Raw genomic sequence first — 15,406 nt, forward strand, 5'->3', positions numbered from 1 at the left:
ATTCCTTATGGCACTTTATACTTTCAAACCTAATTTAAGAAAAATAGATCCTGTATTAACAATGGAGATAATTAGGTAAGGTAAAAAGATACTTAGTAGAAAAGAATTTCAGTGAACCAGGCAATGGCAACATTAAAGAATTCAAACAATTCAAACATAACCTGCAAAATTTCTATTGTAATGCAAACAGTGATAGTGTTTGTGATTGTATAATTTGCAATAGCCCCAAACTAAAAACAACTCATATATTCTTTAACATGAGAATGATTTTTATAAGAGTACACAGTAGGTATATTCTACAATAATCTCAAACAGAAATCTCTTGGGAACGAAGATGTTTATTGCATGATTCTTCTCACATAAGGTTCAATGTAGGAAAACTCCATCTATGTGACGAGAAAGTAAGGGAAATGGAAAGCAACTTGGTGAGGTCACAATTCTGTTTATTCATTCACGTAGGCATCAGTTACTCAGGAACATGCAGGGTCTGAAAAGTCACCAGGATGTCCACATGGGACGTGCTGAACTTTCTTAGTGTATCTTATTCTTCACTAAAAAGTCAGGAAAATTTAATTATGAAATTGCCAGTGCAGAATAGCTAAGAAAGGACTATGAACTCCTCTGTTCTTAACATGTTCCTAGGTCCTTTTTGAAAGAAAAAAAATCAGCATCTCAGAAATTGAACACACAGACATAATCTGTGACATACCACAGGGAACCCTTGTAAGCAATCAAACTTAAATTCTTCAAAAAGGAATTCATCTCAATGAGTACAGGTGAGTTGTAGAAAGTGCTCATTCTGGTCTTAGCTGCATCAGATTCCTCTGTTTCTGTCTCACTGACCAGTTCCAGTCACTGCTTACCTTTCCGAAAACGCAGACCTTGGCTTTCTCTTCCCTGACTCCTCTACATGAAGACACTCTTTTGCCCACATGCGCCCAGTTCCCTGAAGCAAAACCTCTGCCTAAAATGGCTTTCCTCAGTGCTAACAGATCTCATTCTCCTTGAATACAATTTGTTAAAAGCCAAGGCTCACACCCTAAGTTTTCAAACCAGTAAGCATCGAATGATCATTCAATGACTCTCCCTATTCTATATCCAGCTCTATGTCCCAAAGACATGAAAGTGGAGATTCCAGAAGATATTTGTACCTAAAAGCAAAAACCATACCATGTCTATTGGGTAGGGGGTGAATATATACACAAGATAGAAAATTGACCTTAAAAGAAATGAAGGTATAATGTACACTAAACTAGGAGTAAGTCCTAAAGACCCTGTGCTAAGTGAAATCAGACAGACACAAAAGACGAATACTATAGGACTCATAGAAGGTACTAAGAACAGTCTGATGCGCAGTAACAGAGTGTAGCGTGGCAGTGTCCAAGGCTGGGTATGAGGCTAGAGAGAGCATTGTTAAGTAGGAAAGAGTTTCGTTGTGAAAAGAGAGGGTTCTGCAGAGAAATGTGGGTTCTATGGGGCTATATGGTTCCACAGGCCATATGCTACACATAAGCCCTCTGAACTGATAGTTACATTGATTAAGATGGTCAATTTTACTTATGCTATTCTACCTCAATGTAATAGTATGCCTACTACGCTTACAGTTATCTTCCTTTCAAACCTAGAAGTACTTGTTCTTATGAAAATCTTGTTATTGTGATTATGAATATCATTTTGGCCATAATCTCTCAAAGAAATGTAACGTTACTGGTCCCTTCTGCATCTTTTTCTGTCTCCCACTCTATATCCTTTACTCCCGATATTCCCAGCTATCAGTTGTGGGGTCTCCATGTGCCCCTCAAAAACAGCAAACCACCCAAGACCATCCCCAATGTCCCCATTCAAATGGAACCCATCTTCTCTTACAGAAGCTCTTTACTAATCCTTAAACTTCCAGCTGCTCTTTGAACCTTACCTCCAGCCTGGACACTGGTGTCATGGCAGTTACCCTAAACTATCTGTACCCATGGGAATTATGCCCAAAACGCATATCAATTTCTACTTCACAAGAGATAAAACTACACCTATTACACCTTCTCCATCCATCTCTCCATTCTAATTGTCACCAAAGGCCTGCATGGGTTCAGTGCTCCTCTTGGACCTGGGAGTTTTGAAAGGGGACAATCCAGTTTAAAAAAAAACAATCAATCACATGTGAGCCTTTTAAAGATGTCAGTAAACTCAACAGAAAAACATGGAGCAAGGAAGATATAATGTGCTAAGAACAAGGGAAAGAGTCCATTTCCAGTGGTTTTACAGAGAAGTGCTTGCAAAGAGGGTGATCTTCCAGCAAAGAGGCAGAGGAAAAGGCCAGAGCCAAACACATACAGCAGAGTAGGAAGTGAGCCCCTGTAGAGAGGACAAGGCTGGGATGTTTGAAGCACAGCATCCACATTAGCATGACTGATGCTGAGTGAGTGACAAGACAGCACCAAGAGAGGAGACACCAGGAGGTGAGACAGTAGGGGGTGGAGTTGAAGCCCTGCCCTCCACAGACTTACAGGACTTACAGGAGACAGTATAATGACAGGTTTGAATTGTATCATATATGCTGTTGAGTGTAGAACTGATTTTTAACACAAAGTCCATTTAGGAGGTTAATTGGAGTTAACCAGGGCAGAGATGATGCAGAGGAGATTAACACATGGTAATAGTAGGTTTGTTTTTAAGAAATAAAATAAAGGGAGAAGAAGGAGAAAGAAAGAGAGAAAGAAAGAAAGAAAGAAAGAAAGAAAGAAAGAAAGAAAGAAAGAAAGAAAGAAAGAAAGAAAGAAAGAAAGAAAGAGAAAAGCAGGCACACTCTCAATACATCCTCAAGGTCTATCTAAGCAGTGGGATTGGAAGGAATACTCCAAAAGTGAGGAAAAAGGAGGACAAGTCATGGAAGACAGCGAGCATCTCTGTCTACACCTGGAAGGATTGTATAGTAAGAAGGAACTGGTAAACTGAGCCACACGTGGGTGAGACCCAGAGATCAATAAACTACAGTGCAAAGTTGTATTGCTAGCAGTCTCTGAGTACTATTGACCTCTGCTTATCTTTCTCACAAACCGTAGCTGATGCTTCCAAGCTAAAACGAGTACACGTTTGATGTCCCCGGTGTGTTCCTATATTCTTTGTAACTGCAGGGAAAATATTCTGCCAGGGAAAGAAATTCAGAGTGACAATAATGATTCACTTGCTGACTTTCAGCAACATGTGTTCCTCCGTACATTTCCCTTTCCCTAAAAATAAGGAAGGAGCTTATGCCACACCCTGAATGTATATCAATACAGAGAGGGAAAAGCAACAGACATTTTCTAGATGGTTAAACTTCAATACAGATTTAACCAATCTTTGGCAGATATAATTGCTTAGAAAGAATCATGGTCCTCTGCTGCCCCATACAGGGATCCATCCTTTCATGAGATTGGAGAGAGAGGTAAAGAGGTAAGAGAATAATGAAGGAGAAAGGGAGTTAAGTCAGATCCTGGATCATGACCAACGACCCTATCTGGTCCCCTTCAGGAGCAGGAACACTTTCAGGGTGTCAGGCTCTCTAAAAGTTGAAATGTGTTGAGTAAGTTGAACCACTGACTTGTTTTTGTTTTGTTTTTGTTTTTGTTTTTGTTTTTTTAGATCCTCAAGAAGTCATGTATCAAATAGAAGCAAGAGCAATGCAAGCTCACAGCCTCCCAGTGTGGAGAAAGGGTGGGAGAGTATTAAGTTCCCAGAGGGAAGATGGGAGAGCTAAAAAAAAATAAAAAAATAAAAAATAAAAAACCCTAGGCTTAAAAGGCCTTGTGCTTTTCAGCTTTTCAGAAAGAAACAAGCAGGAGTTTCCTGGACATGAAGAAAATCATGAAAAAGACAAACACCTTGGTTGAGAATGAAGTGCCCCACCAGGATGCTGAAAAGGTAAACGTGGTCTCAGTTGTCTAATACAAGCGTTTCAAACCAAAGGCAACTCACCAGCAGAATCTGAATTATCGACCCCAAAAGAACAATCTGGACAGCACACAAACACTATAAGGTTAATGTCTCTGCTCTTCCGAAAGCAGGGGATACAGGGACCAAAATTCATTTCAGTTACGGAAAGAAATTACAACTCTGCATGCCTTAATCTGTGAGCACACTACTGTATTTAATTTTTATAATTCCCCAAGAAGACTGAATAATGTCCCTAAAGATATCAGGGCCTAACTCCGAAAACCTGCAAATGTTATCTTACATGGCAAAGCATTGGCAGCTGTCTAATGACAAACATATCGGGTTGAGAAAGAATTGGGCTCTCAATCCATCTGTAAGCATCCTTGAAACTACAGACAGAAAGGGATTCGATATAGACCGCACAGGGTATTGTGCACATCTGGGATACAGACTTGGAAAGCAGAGGCTAAGCAATAGGACCACAAGCCAAGGAACAACAGCAGCACTGACCACCTAGAAGAATCAAGAGTCAGGTTCCCTTTAGAACCCTTTGAAGGAATGTGACCATCCAGAATTGAGGAAGTGCACACCTCCATGTCCATTGGATGGTTCATCAAGTTTCTGGTAATGTGCTACGGCATCCTTATGAAATTATTATAATAATCTAATGAGAAAGTTTATGCTTCTGTTTTCAAGTTAGCCAGCCTGTCCAGGTAGACTGAGCCCTCGTGCCTGATCGAAGCAGATGACCTCTCTGCTGCAGAGGACTGCTTCCCCCTGCAAAAAAAAAAAGTTCCAACAATAGGCACTCTCCCTGCATGACACCCACTCCTAATTCTATAAACAGGAAAAGTATAAATCACTCTCTCATCTTCTATAGTTTTTATTATCATTTATTTTTACTTTCAAACGTGTCCAGTAAATATTTTCTAATCTTTTGAAAATACACAATCATGTTCTGAATGTAAGGAGAATAAAAATAAAAGTCGGATTTTGAGTTATCCAATTTTAACCTTCCATGGAAGAAGTATAGATCATTTATATTTGGGGTGTATTCAAAGTCAAATACAAAATTGGTTAGAAAAAAATCAAGCTATATTTGAACAACCACCACGAATAAGAAACTAAAGAATATAGTGTGATGGGTATGGTCACTGAGTAGAATATAGTCTGGGTTTTTGTTGTCAGTGAGCATGTGTGCACACTTGCGTACACACACACACACACACACACACACAACCAGAATATAACTTTGTAAAGAAAAGATAAGCAAAAATTACTTCAGGAAATTTCATAGATCTGTAGTACTGAATATTTCAATAATGTAAACAATAAAGTTAGAAAAAAAAATACCACCACAATATTAAGAAAAATGCTATCAAAGGGCAATCAAAGCTTAAGACTGTATTTAAGAAAGCAAAATATGTTTGTCCTATTCATTTAAAGAAATGGTCTGCCTCCAGATCATATAGACAAAGCCTATAAAATTCCACGGGGCTGATCTCAGCTATGTGGTTTGTTTTTTTTTTTGGGGGGGGGGTTGTTTGTTTGTTTTTGTTTTTTGTTTTGCTTTTTTTTTTTTACCTCATGTACAAGTCTGACAATGAAGTTTTCTCACCATGGAATTTGGCTTTTAAAAAATATCGCACATTAGATATTCCTTATACATTCATAACGGAGCATCTCAATTTCATCCCACAAAGGACTACAGCGCCAGAGATCTACATAACCCTGGACAGCTTACAGTATTTGTTTTCTTGTAGTGAGATAGCTCACTAAATACAGGCATGAATAGGCATTACACTCAACAGAAAGATATGAGATGCTGAAACGCAGTCTTGAAAGAAAGACAGGTCCTGTGTAGAGAAAGAGAAGCGTTCAGAACACCAGCGTGAAAGCGCAGGCACCACCACATCCACGCTACCAAGACCTAACAATGCAAAGAGACAAACAGCTCCCTTGGCACCCAGTGAATTCGTCTCACAATTGTCCTCTTTCGTATACTAAAACCAGACCAATTTTAGCCAATTAAGTAATCCGTCTAAGTATCTCCAGATTTTTAAGTACAAAAAAAGAGCCCATTAATTTTCTAAACTTTTGATAGTGTGCTCAAAGCCCAGAATGAACTCCAACCTTTGAGTCGCCATTCCAGAAACAGCCATAGAGCTGCTCATTCATACAGATCCATCCTCATTATTTTAAAAACCTTGTTTTCTGGTTTTTGTTTTTGTTTTGTTTTTTTAACTTCATAAAAATCAACTTAAGTACTCTGTTAAAATGTTACTGAAAGTTGTTCCAGTTGTAGCCTTGGTTTGAATTCTGAAATGATTCATACTGACTCAGGAGTTGAACAACTCATCTTCCAGTTGGTAGGGTTATTCTGGGAGACTTTGGAAGTAAGTGTTAGGAAGTGTCCCAAAGCTGGAAGAAACAGTCACTGAAAGCAGGAGGGGCCATCTTGTCCGTGGTCTCTTTTTGTCTCCCTTCCTTCTCTATGTGCTCCTGCAGCCATGATGGCCTACTCACTACAGCACAGAAACATGGGAGAAAGTGACCATGAACGGAACCGTCCAGAACCATGAGCCAAAACAAAGGCTTCCTGCTTTAAGTGGGTGGGCACACGGTCAGAGTCACACAAAAGCAATCATGCTGAAAAAAAATCATTTCACTCCCAAATGCTATATTGCCCACCTTTTTAAATGCTGAACCAATAACTGGTTAAGCCTACTTTCAAGAAGAAGAAGAAGAAGAAGAAGAAGAAGAAGAAGAAGAAGAAGAAGAAGAAGAAGAAGAAGAAGAAGAAGAAGAAGAAGAAGAAGAAGAAGAANGAAGGAAGGAAGGAAGGAAGGAAGGAAGGAAGGAAGAAAGAAAGAAAGAAAGAAAGAAAGAAAGAAAGAAAGAAAGAAAGAAAGAAAGAAAGAAAGAAACCTTTCTGAAGTTATTTTTCAGAAATCAGAAAGTGAATTGTAATCACCAAATATCACTCATATGAAAGTTAAAAAAACAAAACAAAACAAAACAAAAACCCTGCAGCATGCCTCCTTAAATTACTTCTAATCAGCCAGTAAGAATGTGAAAGGGGAAGAAAAGCTCCAAAGAGTTTTAAATGTTTACAACAAAAATAAGAACTTCCTGTTGTTGTTTTACATTTTATTTTTGTTTCAAACTTATCTGCAGGGTCTTTCAGTTAGAGAAAAAAAAAAAAATGTTACCAAGTAACTCTGTTTTCTGTTTAATTTTCGAGAACTTTTTCTTTAAGAGAAAAAGAAGAAAAAGTGCCTGCTGAAACTGTTGATTTAAGTTCAAAGTCTTTTAAGAAACTTCAATCCGCCAAGAATGGAAGAGCTCACCTGTGACCTTCTGCCTGGATTTGTTCCCTGAATCCACTAAAAGCGATGCATTTGGGCTCAAATAGAAGCTGAGCCCCTGTTCTTCTCATCACTTGATAAGAGAAGAAACAAAGTGCCTTTTACCTCTAATGCGCCCAGGAAACAGTCTTCCTCCACCATTGTTGCAAGAAAACCTCAGGCTACAAAAGTCCCCCGTACTTCCCAGAGCTGGGTTGAAACCACCTATATTTTGTCAATCTTATTTCCAGATCAAAATGAACAGTCTCTGAACAAGCAAAACAAAACCCGAATCAGAGAAGCAAATAATAAACTGGGCCTCAATTTCTAAAGGACGTCTTAACCCAAGGGTGCTACGTAAGACCACCAAGAAACCCCAGAAAATCCCCAGTCATATTAACTCCCTAAGGAAACTCAGAGAAAAAGATAAGGCACTTTATCTTGAAGGTCCACAGGCCTTTAAATTCATGCTTCAACAAATCAAAATAATCTATACATTAACTCAGACCCACAACGGCAACTTATACCCCCAGAAAGACTCATTTTTCTTTCAAAGCTTGTACGCATGCAATCTCCAGTGGAGTGGAAAAGCATATTGAACCGTTACTAACAGGCAACCTCGGGAGGTAGGAGGAGGGAGGACCTTCCAGAATGTACCAGAGACCTGGGAGGTGAGAGACTGTCAGGACTCAAAGGGAGGGACCTTAGATGAAATGCCCTACAAATGGGGAGAGGGAACTTGTAGAGCCCACCTCCAGGGTTGCCATCCCACACTAAAAACTGACCCATAACTGTTCTTGTCTGAAAGGACTTCAGGGACGGAAATGGAGAGGAGGAAAATGGAGAGATCCAGTGACAGGCCCAAAGTAAGAGCCAACTCAAAGGGAGGCCCCTAGGCCTGACACTATTACTGAGGCTTTAGAGTGCTCACAAAAAGGGACCTGTCATCACTGCCCTCCAACACGCAGCTGAAAGAGTCAGACGCAGATATTTGCACACAACCAATGGACAGAAGCCATTGACCCCTGTGGTCGAATTAGGGGAAAGCTGGAAAAAGCTGAGGAGGAGGGTGACCCTGTAGAAGGACCAGCAATCTCAATCAACCTGGACCCCTGAGATCTCTCAGACACTGGACCACCAACCAGGCAGCATACACCTGCTGATATGAGGGCCCACAACAAATATACAGTAGAGGACTACTGGGTCTGGGCTCAGTCCGAGAAAATGCACCTAATTCTCAAGAGACTGGAGGCCCCAGGGAGTGGAGAGGTCTGGTGGGGTGGAGGATTGGGAAGGTGGGGCCATCCTCATGGAGACAGGGGGTGAGGGGGAGGTATGGGATGGGGACCAGTCAGAGGGTGGACTGGGAGGAGAATAAAATCAGGAGTGTAGAAAAAAAGATTAAATAAAATTAAAACAAAAACCTATAAAGACTCAAGTCCACACCCAGATGGATATACTTGGTACACAATTGGGAGAGGGCCAGCTATGAGACTACCATAATACCTGAAGTGGGAGATAGCAGGAATTCAGACAGCTCTGGGAACCTGTCAAAGAACCCAGATGCAGTTTTATTCGCATGTTGTCCTTACTTTTTTCCAGTAAAATATTTTTCACATTTGGGGACTGTATATACCAGCAAGACACCACTTCTGAGAGCACAGGAGGTCAAGACACATGATGCTATGTCCAGAACATGTCCGGACATTAACATGTCTGGGCTTTAACTGAGGTTCTGGGTGATGACAAGGTTAGTTAGAATTCTGCAAACTGCTGACTTATAAACAGCACAGACAACGCAACTGCACATCGGCTCCAGCCAACTGGGAAACGCTAAGCCTCTTTTGTTTGAAACAAAAGGGGAAAAATAACATGTTTGGTCGTAGCTTCAGAGCAGGTAGCAGCAAGCCGCCTGCACGGCACAACTCCTCCTGGCTTTGAGAGATGGTGTGGACATGACTGCACATTGTAAAATGGTTTCATTAAAAGCCTCTGGTCATTCATTCTGCTTATTAAACCCACTCCACAGTAGTATCCACAATGGAAATCTCAGGCACTGTAGCAATGATACTAAAACACAATTAATCCTTTTTTCCTGAAGACTGTGTAGGTATGCGCTCGAGGTATTGTATTAATTGCTGCTGCCTTCAACCACAGCTTCAATTAGGAATCCAAATGGGAGCAAGGCAAACATGGATCCCATTAAGTTCCAGAGGAGTTGAAACTGATGCCACACCCAACACACACACACACACACACACACACACACACACACACACACTAGCGCCACTGTGACAGCAGAGAGCTCCATCTGGGGAACTATAGTGACATCCAGTGGCTGTCAAGGAAACTACAGAGCTGGGACTATTGCAGAGTGTTGATAACAGTGACATTTTAAACTTGGCATCAGTAAAACTGCATTATCAGAACCCGATCATACTACACTCCACCACAGGGCAATTCAAAGACATAAGCCGAATGAGGTCAGGTGCTTGATCTTGATGATTTAGCCAATTAAAATTTTCAGGAGTATATATTTTGGGCACAGGATATTTGAGGCTATGGGCTTTGGGGTGGGAGAAGCCACCCCAGCAACACGCCTTGCTTCTCTTTGTGCTGTGGCTCTTTTGTCCCCAGGGTGAGTGTCTGTTCCTCCTGAGCAAAGCTCTTTTTCCCTGCATGTAGTGGGTCTCTCTGTAGCTGTTACCTGCCAAGAGCGGAAATCGTGGCAGCACCCAGTCTCAGCCCAGCCAATCAGCAGCTGCAGAGATAGAGACTCACCCCCTGCCTCACAATGGTGCCCCAGACAATGTTAAATGATAGAGAAAGGGCTGGAGAACCAAGCGGTAGGCCACCCTAAGTCCAGATAAAAACCTAAAGCCCTGTAGACTCAGTGGTCCCCAGCTCTGTCTTTTAATCCTTTAACTGACAGAAAAAGAGCCCACTAGTGAACTGGCACCAGAATGAAGCATTGATACTTGGTTCAAAGTTCCAAGGCACACACACACACACAAAGCTGTCTATGAATAGCAGCTGAAGTGTTCAGGAGAGGCAACCAGGGGAGGGGGAGATTTCCTGATTTACAAGTGAAAGGGGAGGCCTACAAACCCCACAAACCATATTTCAGTGGGCTAAAATAGTTTATTCAACCGAATACAAGTAAAAACCGCACTAAAACAACACACAGACTCAAATGCGCAGGAAGACACCTGTAATCCCAGGCCTGGGGACGGTGACAGAGGATGGTGGCAAGTTCGGGGCTAGCCTGGGTTACATAGAGAAAATGATGGATTGAGTAGGCAGAGACAATATCTAGAGTCGTAAAATGTTAGTAGAAGTCATCTCAATGTTGTGAAATTATTTATATTTGATTTGGAATTTCTGTTTCTCAATTATGTAGAGGGAGCTGCTTATGCTTGTGTTTAGAAATATTTTTCATGGTGGGAAATACATCTTGGTACAGGACTTGCCTAGTAGTCACCAAGTCCTGGTTTCTGAAATAGAACCATAGCCTTTCTTTCGTGCATGCGTGGGGGGAGGGGTAGGGGGTGGATGAGAGAGAGAGAGAGAGAGAGAGAGAGAGAGAGAGAGAGAGAGAGAGAGAGAAATGACAGATATTACCTCCTTCCTTTTACAGCCTATCCAGGGAACAAATACAAACTCAACTGCACCAACCACAGTTAGATGCAGGGAATACTGATAAGAGTCACCAATGCAAACATGACCAATATACACTTGCCTACATCTGATGCTGAAGAAGACCACAGACCACATCCTGAAAGACTATTTCAGCCTCCTCATCTATTGCTAAATCATTTAGTGCTTAAGCAAAATTAGTGCTTACAACTATTTCTTTTGGATATGTAACCTGGGTTATAATAAAGGTGAAAGACAATCAATGCAATGAAGGTCTTAAAGAAGATGTCCTTTCCCATAGCCTCTGGCCTGACATGTGACTCATGAATCCAGGAGATGATATTCAGGTATTTTGACTTTATTTCAGTAATATCTAGAAAATGCATGAAGTCATGAAGAAGCACATTCATATCAATGCCTAAAAGTTTAAACTTAGTGTGGAGCTCATAATTATTTCAAAGGCTCTATTTTAAATGCACTTAAAAATACATTTCATTCCTTGGTATAAATACTTGGCAGATTTTCTGTGAGCATTGTGCCCTTGGTTACAGAACAGATTTTTATTTCTAAACTTTGAAGCTTTTTCTCAGACATAAATTATATTGACTATAATGCAAAATGTTTTCAAAATACCCTAAGATGAAGGAAAAAAATAAAAGTATAAAATACAGCATTTATATAGTATGTTAATTAAGCGATGAATAGGTAATGAAATTATTTCAAATATGGCAAGTATCTACTAGGAATTAGCCTTCTTGTAGATCAGGAGTAGAAGTTTAGCTCATTATAAGTGGCTATGGAAAAAGTCAATGTTTAATGGAGGCAACTCTAGCCCACCTTCAGAATTCTGGCACCTCAGAGGGTATTTTGTTTCACACTCGGCTGTCACAGGTATCAAAACCAGGATGCAACAATACAGGTGTCTGTCACCAGGGGTCTTCAGGACACTCTGTCTGTGCCAGTGTGCTATATAGGAATTTCTTCCAATCTGAAATATCCCCTCCTGGAGAGAGGCTCTGGAGACTCAGGAAATAAGCAACTCACAAGTCTGGGGAAGTTCCTGAAACCTTCAAGACACACAACCTACCCCTACCCCACGCCTTGCCCCGAGGTCAGGAAAGCAGTGAGCAACTAAGAAGAGTCTGAGTGGCTAGGATGACAGGAAGATACTGACTGGCTTAGCTGCCAGGACCAGATACTATGACCTGTCAAGTTCCCTGAAAGTCATAGAGATAGTGTCATGCGTTGCAGCTTCTCCATTATACATCTGGACACACTTCTACTCCTGTAAGTAACCCTGACCCATACTTCAGTAAGTAAACACAACTCTTTAGACCTCCCAGTGTAACTTAGGTGGAACTGACACTTTGTCTATGGCCAGCTCCCTTTCTGGGATAAGGAGAAATTTGTGAACGTCTACCCAGGAAAAGTCACACAACATTGTACATCTGTAAGCACAATGCACACATGTGGAGGTGAGAGATCTGTCCTCCTTTTTTTTTTTTTTTTTTTAAGATGACCTCTTATTAGTACCTAAAGCTGACAGAACAATCTAGATGAGCAAGCTTCAAGGATCTATTGTCTAGCTAGAAACAGGGTTACAAATGCAAGCAACTACATCTGGATTTTTAGGTGGGTATTTGGATCAAAATCAGATCTTCGTGTTTATACCCCAAGCATGTTACTAACTGAGCCATCTCCCCAACTCGAGTCTTTTTAGAGCAAGTCAACCAAAGCGCTCCGTTGTCTTCATCATTGTTCTCAATTTCATCTCATGAGGAAAAGGCAGAGCTCTCTTCAGAACTGGACCTGGCTTTGGAATGTTTCATGGGCTTATAAACCCCAGAACAAGCGAAGTAAAGGTAAAATTTTATGCTTTGGTAGTTATGTCAGAAAGTGAAAACTGTCCTGAGCAGTATAAAATTCCCCTACAATTGTCTAAATTAAACATTGGAAATAACCTGGGTGCCAATAGTAAGCTATTAGAAATCATATGGATGATAGCTTAGTAACAGTTATAGGATAAAAAGGGAAGCAATTGGTGGCACCTTAAACACCTTCCCTCAAAAAACTACCATGAGACTTTGCAGGTATGATTAAGTCAGAAATCTGAAATGATGGCCCTGCTGCAGGTGATAGAGGAAACCCAAAACATTGCTGAGCCAAAAGCAGGATGCTCACCGTAGACAGAGTATCTGACCAAGGATGATAATCAGAGTAATGTACCTTCAAGCCTAGGCATACTGGTAGCCTATGAGAAGCTGGGAAGAAGCCGGGAGTGGAAAGGAAAATATTCTATCCCAGAGCCTCCAAGGGAAGAATACAAACCTTGATTTCAACCAAAAGTAGTGCTTTCATATGTCGAGAAGTATGAAACCATAAACAGGCTTGTTTTAAGCAACCAACTTCACGGTAATTTGTCATGGCAACCATGTGAAACTAACACAAAACTGAATGAATGAAATAGCTTATCATAACTCATTCCTTCGTTTCTCATCTACTTAAACACAAAAGCATTCCTTCCGGCCTTAGTGTCTACAAGAAGAAGAAAGGCGAAAATAAAATGGTTGCCAAACCCTATTCCCACTCTAGAGGCCAATAAATTGTTAATATTTAATTAAAAGAAGAATTGCATCCCATTAAATATTTGAAAAAGATTACTCTTTTTTAAGTCTTGAATGTAAAAATGCTTTTTATTTCTCTAAGGAAAAAAATTAAGAGCATACACTCCTAACCAACTCACAGGGAGACGATTACAAAATCTTTTTCTACTTACTTCTTGAAAGGCTTCCCTGTTTTTATGAGATTTGCCTATGCAACTTAACTCCATGCTTTGGTTTCATGGATGTATCTCCATCATGCTTTAAGATGATCTTTTATTAGTACCATCATGATTTAAATCAAGATGACTATTTCACAGCATTTCTACTTTTGTTTCTCTTTTGTGCCTTCTTTGTCCACAAACTCATGGCCCTAAATCCACAAACTCATGGCCCTAAATGAGGATTGCACTCCTCAGCATAACCTGTCTGCTTTTCTGCAGGGGAAGAAAATCTTTTCCATGAGATAGGTTGTGTACCCATCAGGAAAACCACGAGACAGAGATCTTGTGTCCTTACCTAAACCTGTGTGAGACAGGTGCTCAAAAAGGGTCCAGCTGTTGTCGTCCACATAGTGGTTCTTCAGGATCAACAGCTGGCAAACATCTCGGGCTGTGATGTCACTGGGCACCTCTAATGCTCTGCTAGTTTCATCCTCGCTGTAAACTTTAATCACCTGTGTTTGTGAGAAACAAGAGAGCAAGCTAAGATATTTGCACTTATTGTCTTGGTTACCCTCTTTATGACAAAACAACTGTCAAAAGCAACTTAAAGAATGATGGTTTTCTTTTTAGTCCATAATCCCAAGAGATTTGCACTACCCTGGTGGGATGTCATGGCAACAGGAGCTGGAAGTAGCTAGTCCCACTGTACCCACATTCAGGAAAAAGAGAAACAGAGGGGGAAGGAAGGGAGGGCGGGAGGGTGGGAGGGAGGGAGGGAGGGAGGGAGAGAGCCATATCTTAGTAACTTAATTCAGAGCTCCCACAGCCTGTAGAATAGTGCCACCCATTTTCACATGAATCTTACCACACCAGTTAACACAACTTTAACAATTCTTCCAACATATCAAGACCTTTGTTTCCAAAGTAATTCTAAACATTCTTAAAAAACAAAACAAACAAAAAAACAGCCTTTCAAATGCTGTGATTACAAAGTTACTACACTCAACTCAAGATTCCTCTCCTTTTAAAGGATTAATAATATTTCATTATGAGCATATATATATATATATATATATATGTGTGTGTGTGTATATATATATATATATACATACACACACACACACACACACACACACACACACATATTAACACCACAGCTTCTTTTTTACTTCTGTTCCCATCAGTAGGACATAGACATTTTCCATATCATTGGATCATTACAGTATGAATGAAACTACAAATTTCTATAAGAGATAGTGATTTCAGTTTCTTTATGTATCTGTCCACTGGGTCATGTGGCAGTTTGTGTTTAATTTCTTTAGAAACAGTGCCATTTTTCATAATGCTTATTAATACCCCCTTCTTCCCACATCAGAATAGAGGCCTTTCTCACTTTGTCTATATCATGTCCAGAGTGACAGCTTCTGGCTTCTGGGAGACAGCACCTAACAGAGTTTTTGATTTCTATACACATCTATCAGCTGATCGTGTGTCTTTAGAGACTTTGTGCAGTTCATTTCTTATTCTGATTGCTTTCTTCTATTGAGTTGCAGAAAATAAATAGTAGTCAGGTGGTGGTGGCACACTACTTTAATCCCAGCACTCAGGAGACAGAGGCAGGTTGATCTTTGAGTTCAAAGCCAGCATAGTCTACAGAGTGGGTTTTAGGATTGCCAGGATTACACAAGAAACCCTGTCTTGAAAAAAGAAAAACAGTGATGAAAGAAAGAAAAAAGAAAGAGAGAGGGGG

The 15,406-nt window shown here is 40.5% G+C and overlaps 1 protein-coding gene across 2 annotated transcripts in view; it reads right to left on the reverse strand.

Moving 5' to 3' along the window:
- Grb14 (growth factor receptor bound protein 14) overlaps positions 1 to 15,406 on the reverse strand; it is a 112,681-nt gene that overhangs the window by 27,638 nt on the left and 69,637 nt on the right. For both annotated transcript variants that reach the window (XM_021193166.2, XM_021193167.2), the window contains one exon: positions 14,012 to 14,168. In XM_021193166.2, the coding sequence (XP_021048825.1) occupies positions 14,012 to 14,168 (157 nt within the window). The remainder of the gene's footprint in view (positions 1 to 14,011; positions 14,169 to 15,406) is intronic.

Source organism: Mus pahari, chromosome 3 (genome assembly GCF_900095145.1).
Source record: "Mus pahari chromosome 3, PAHARI_EIJ_v1.1, whole genome shotgun sequence".
Lineage (NCBI taxonomy): Eukaryota > Metazoa > Chordata > Mammalia > Rodentia > Muridae > Mus > Mus pahari.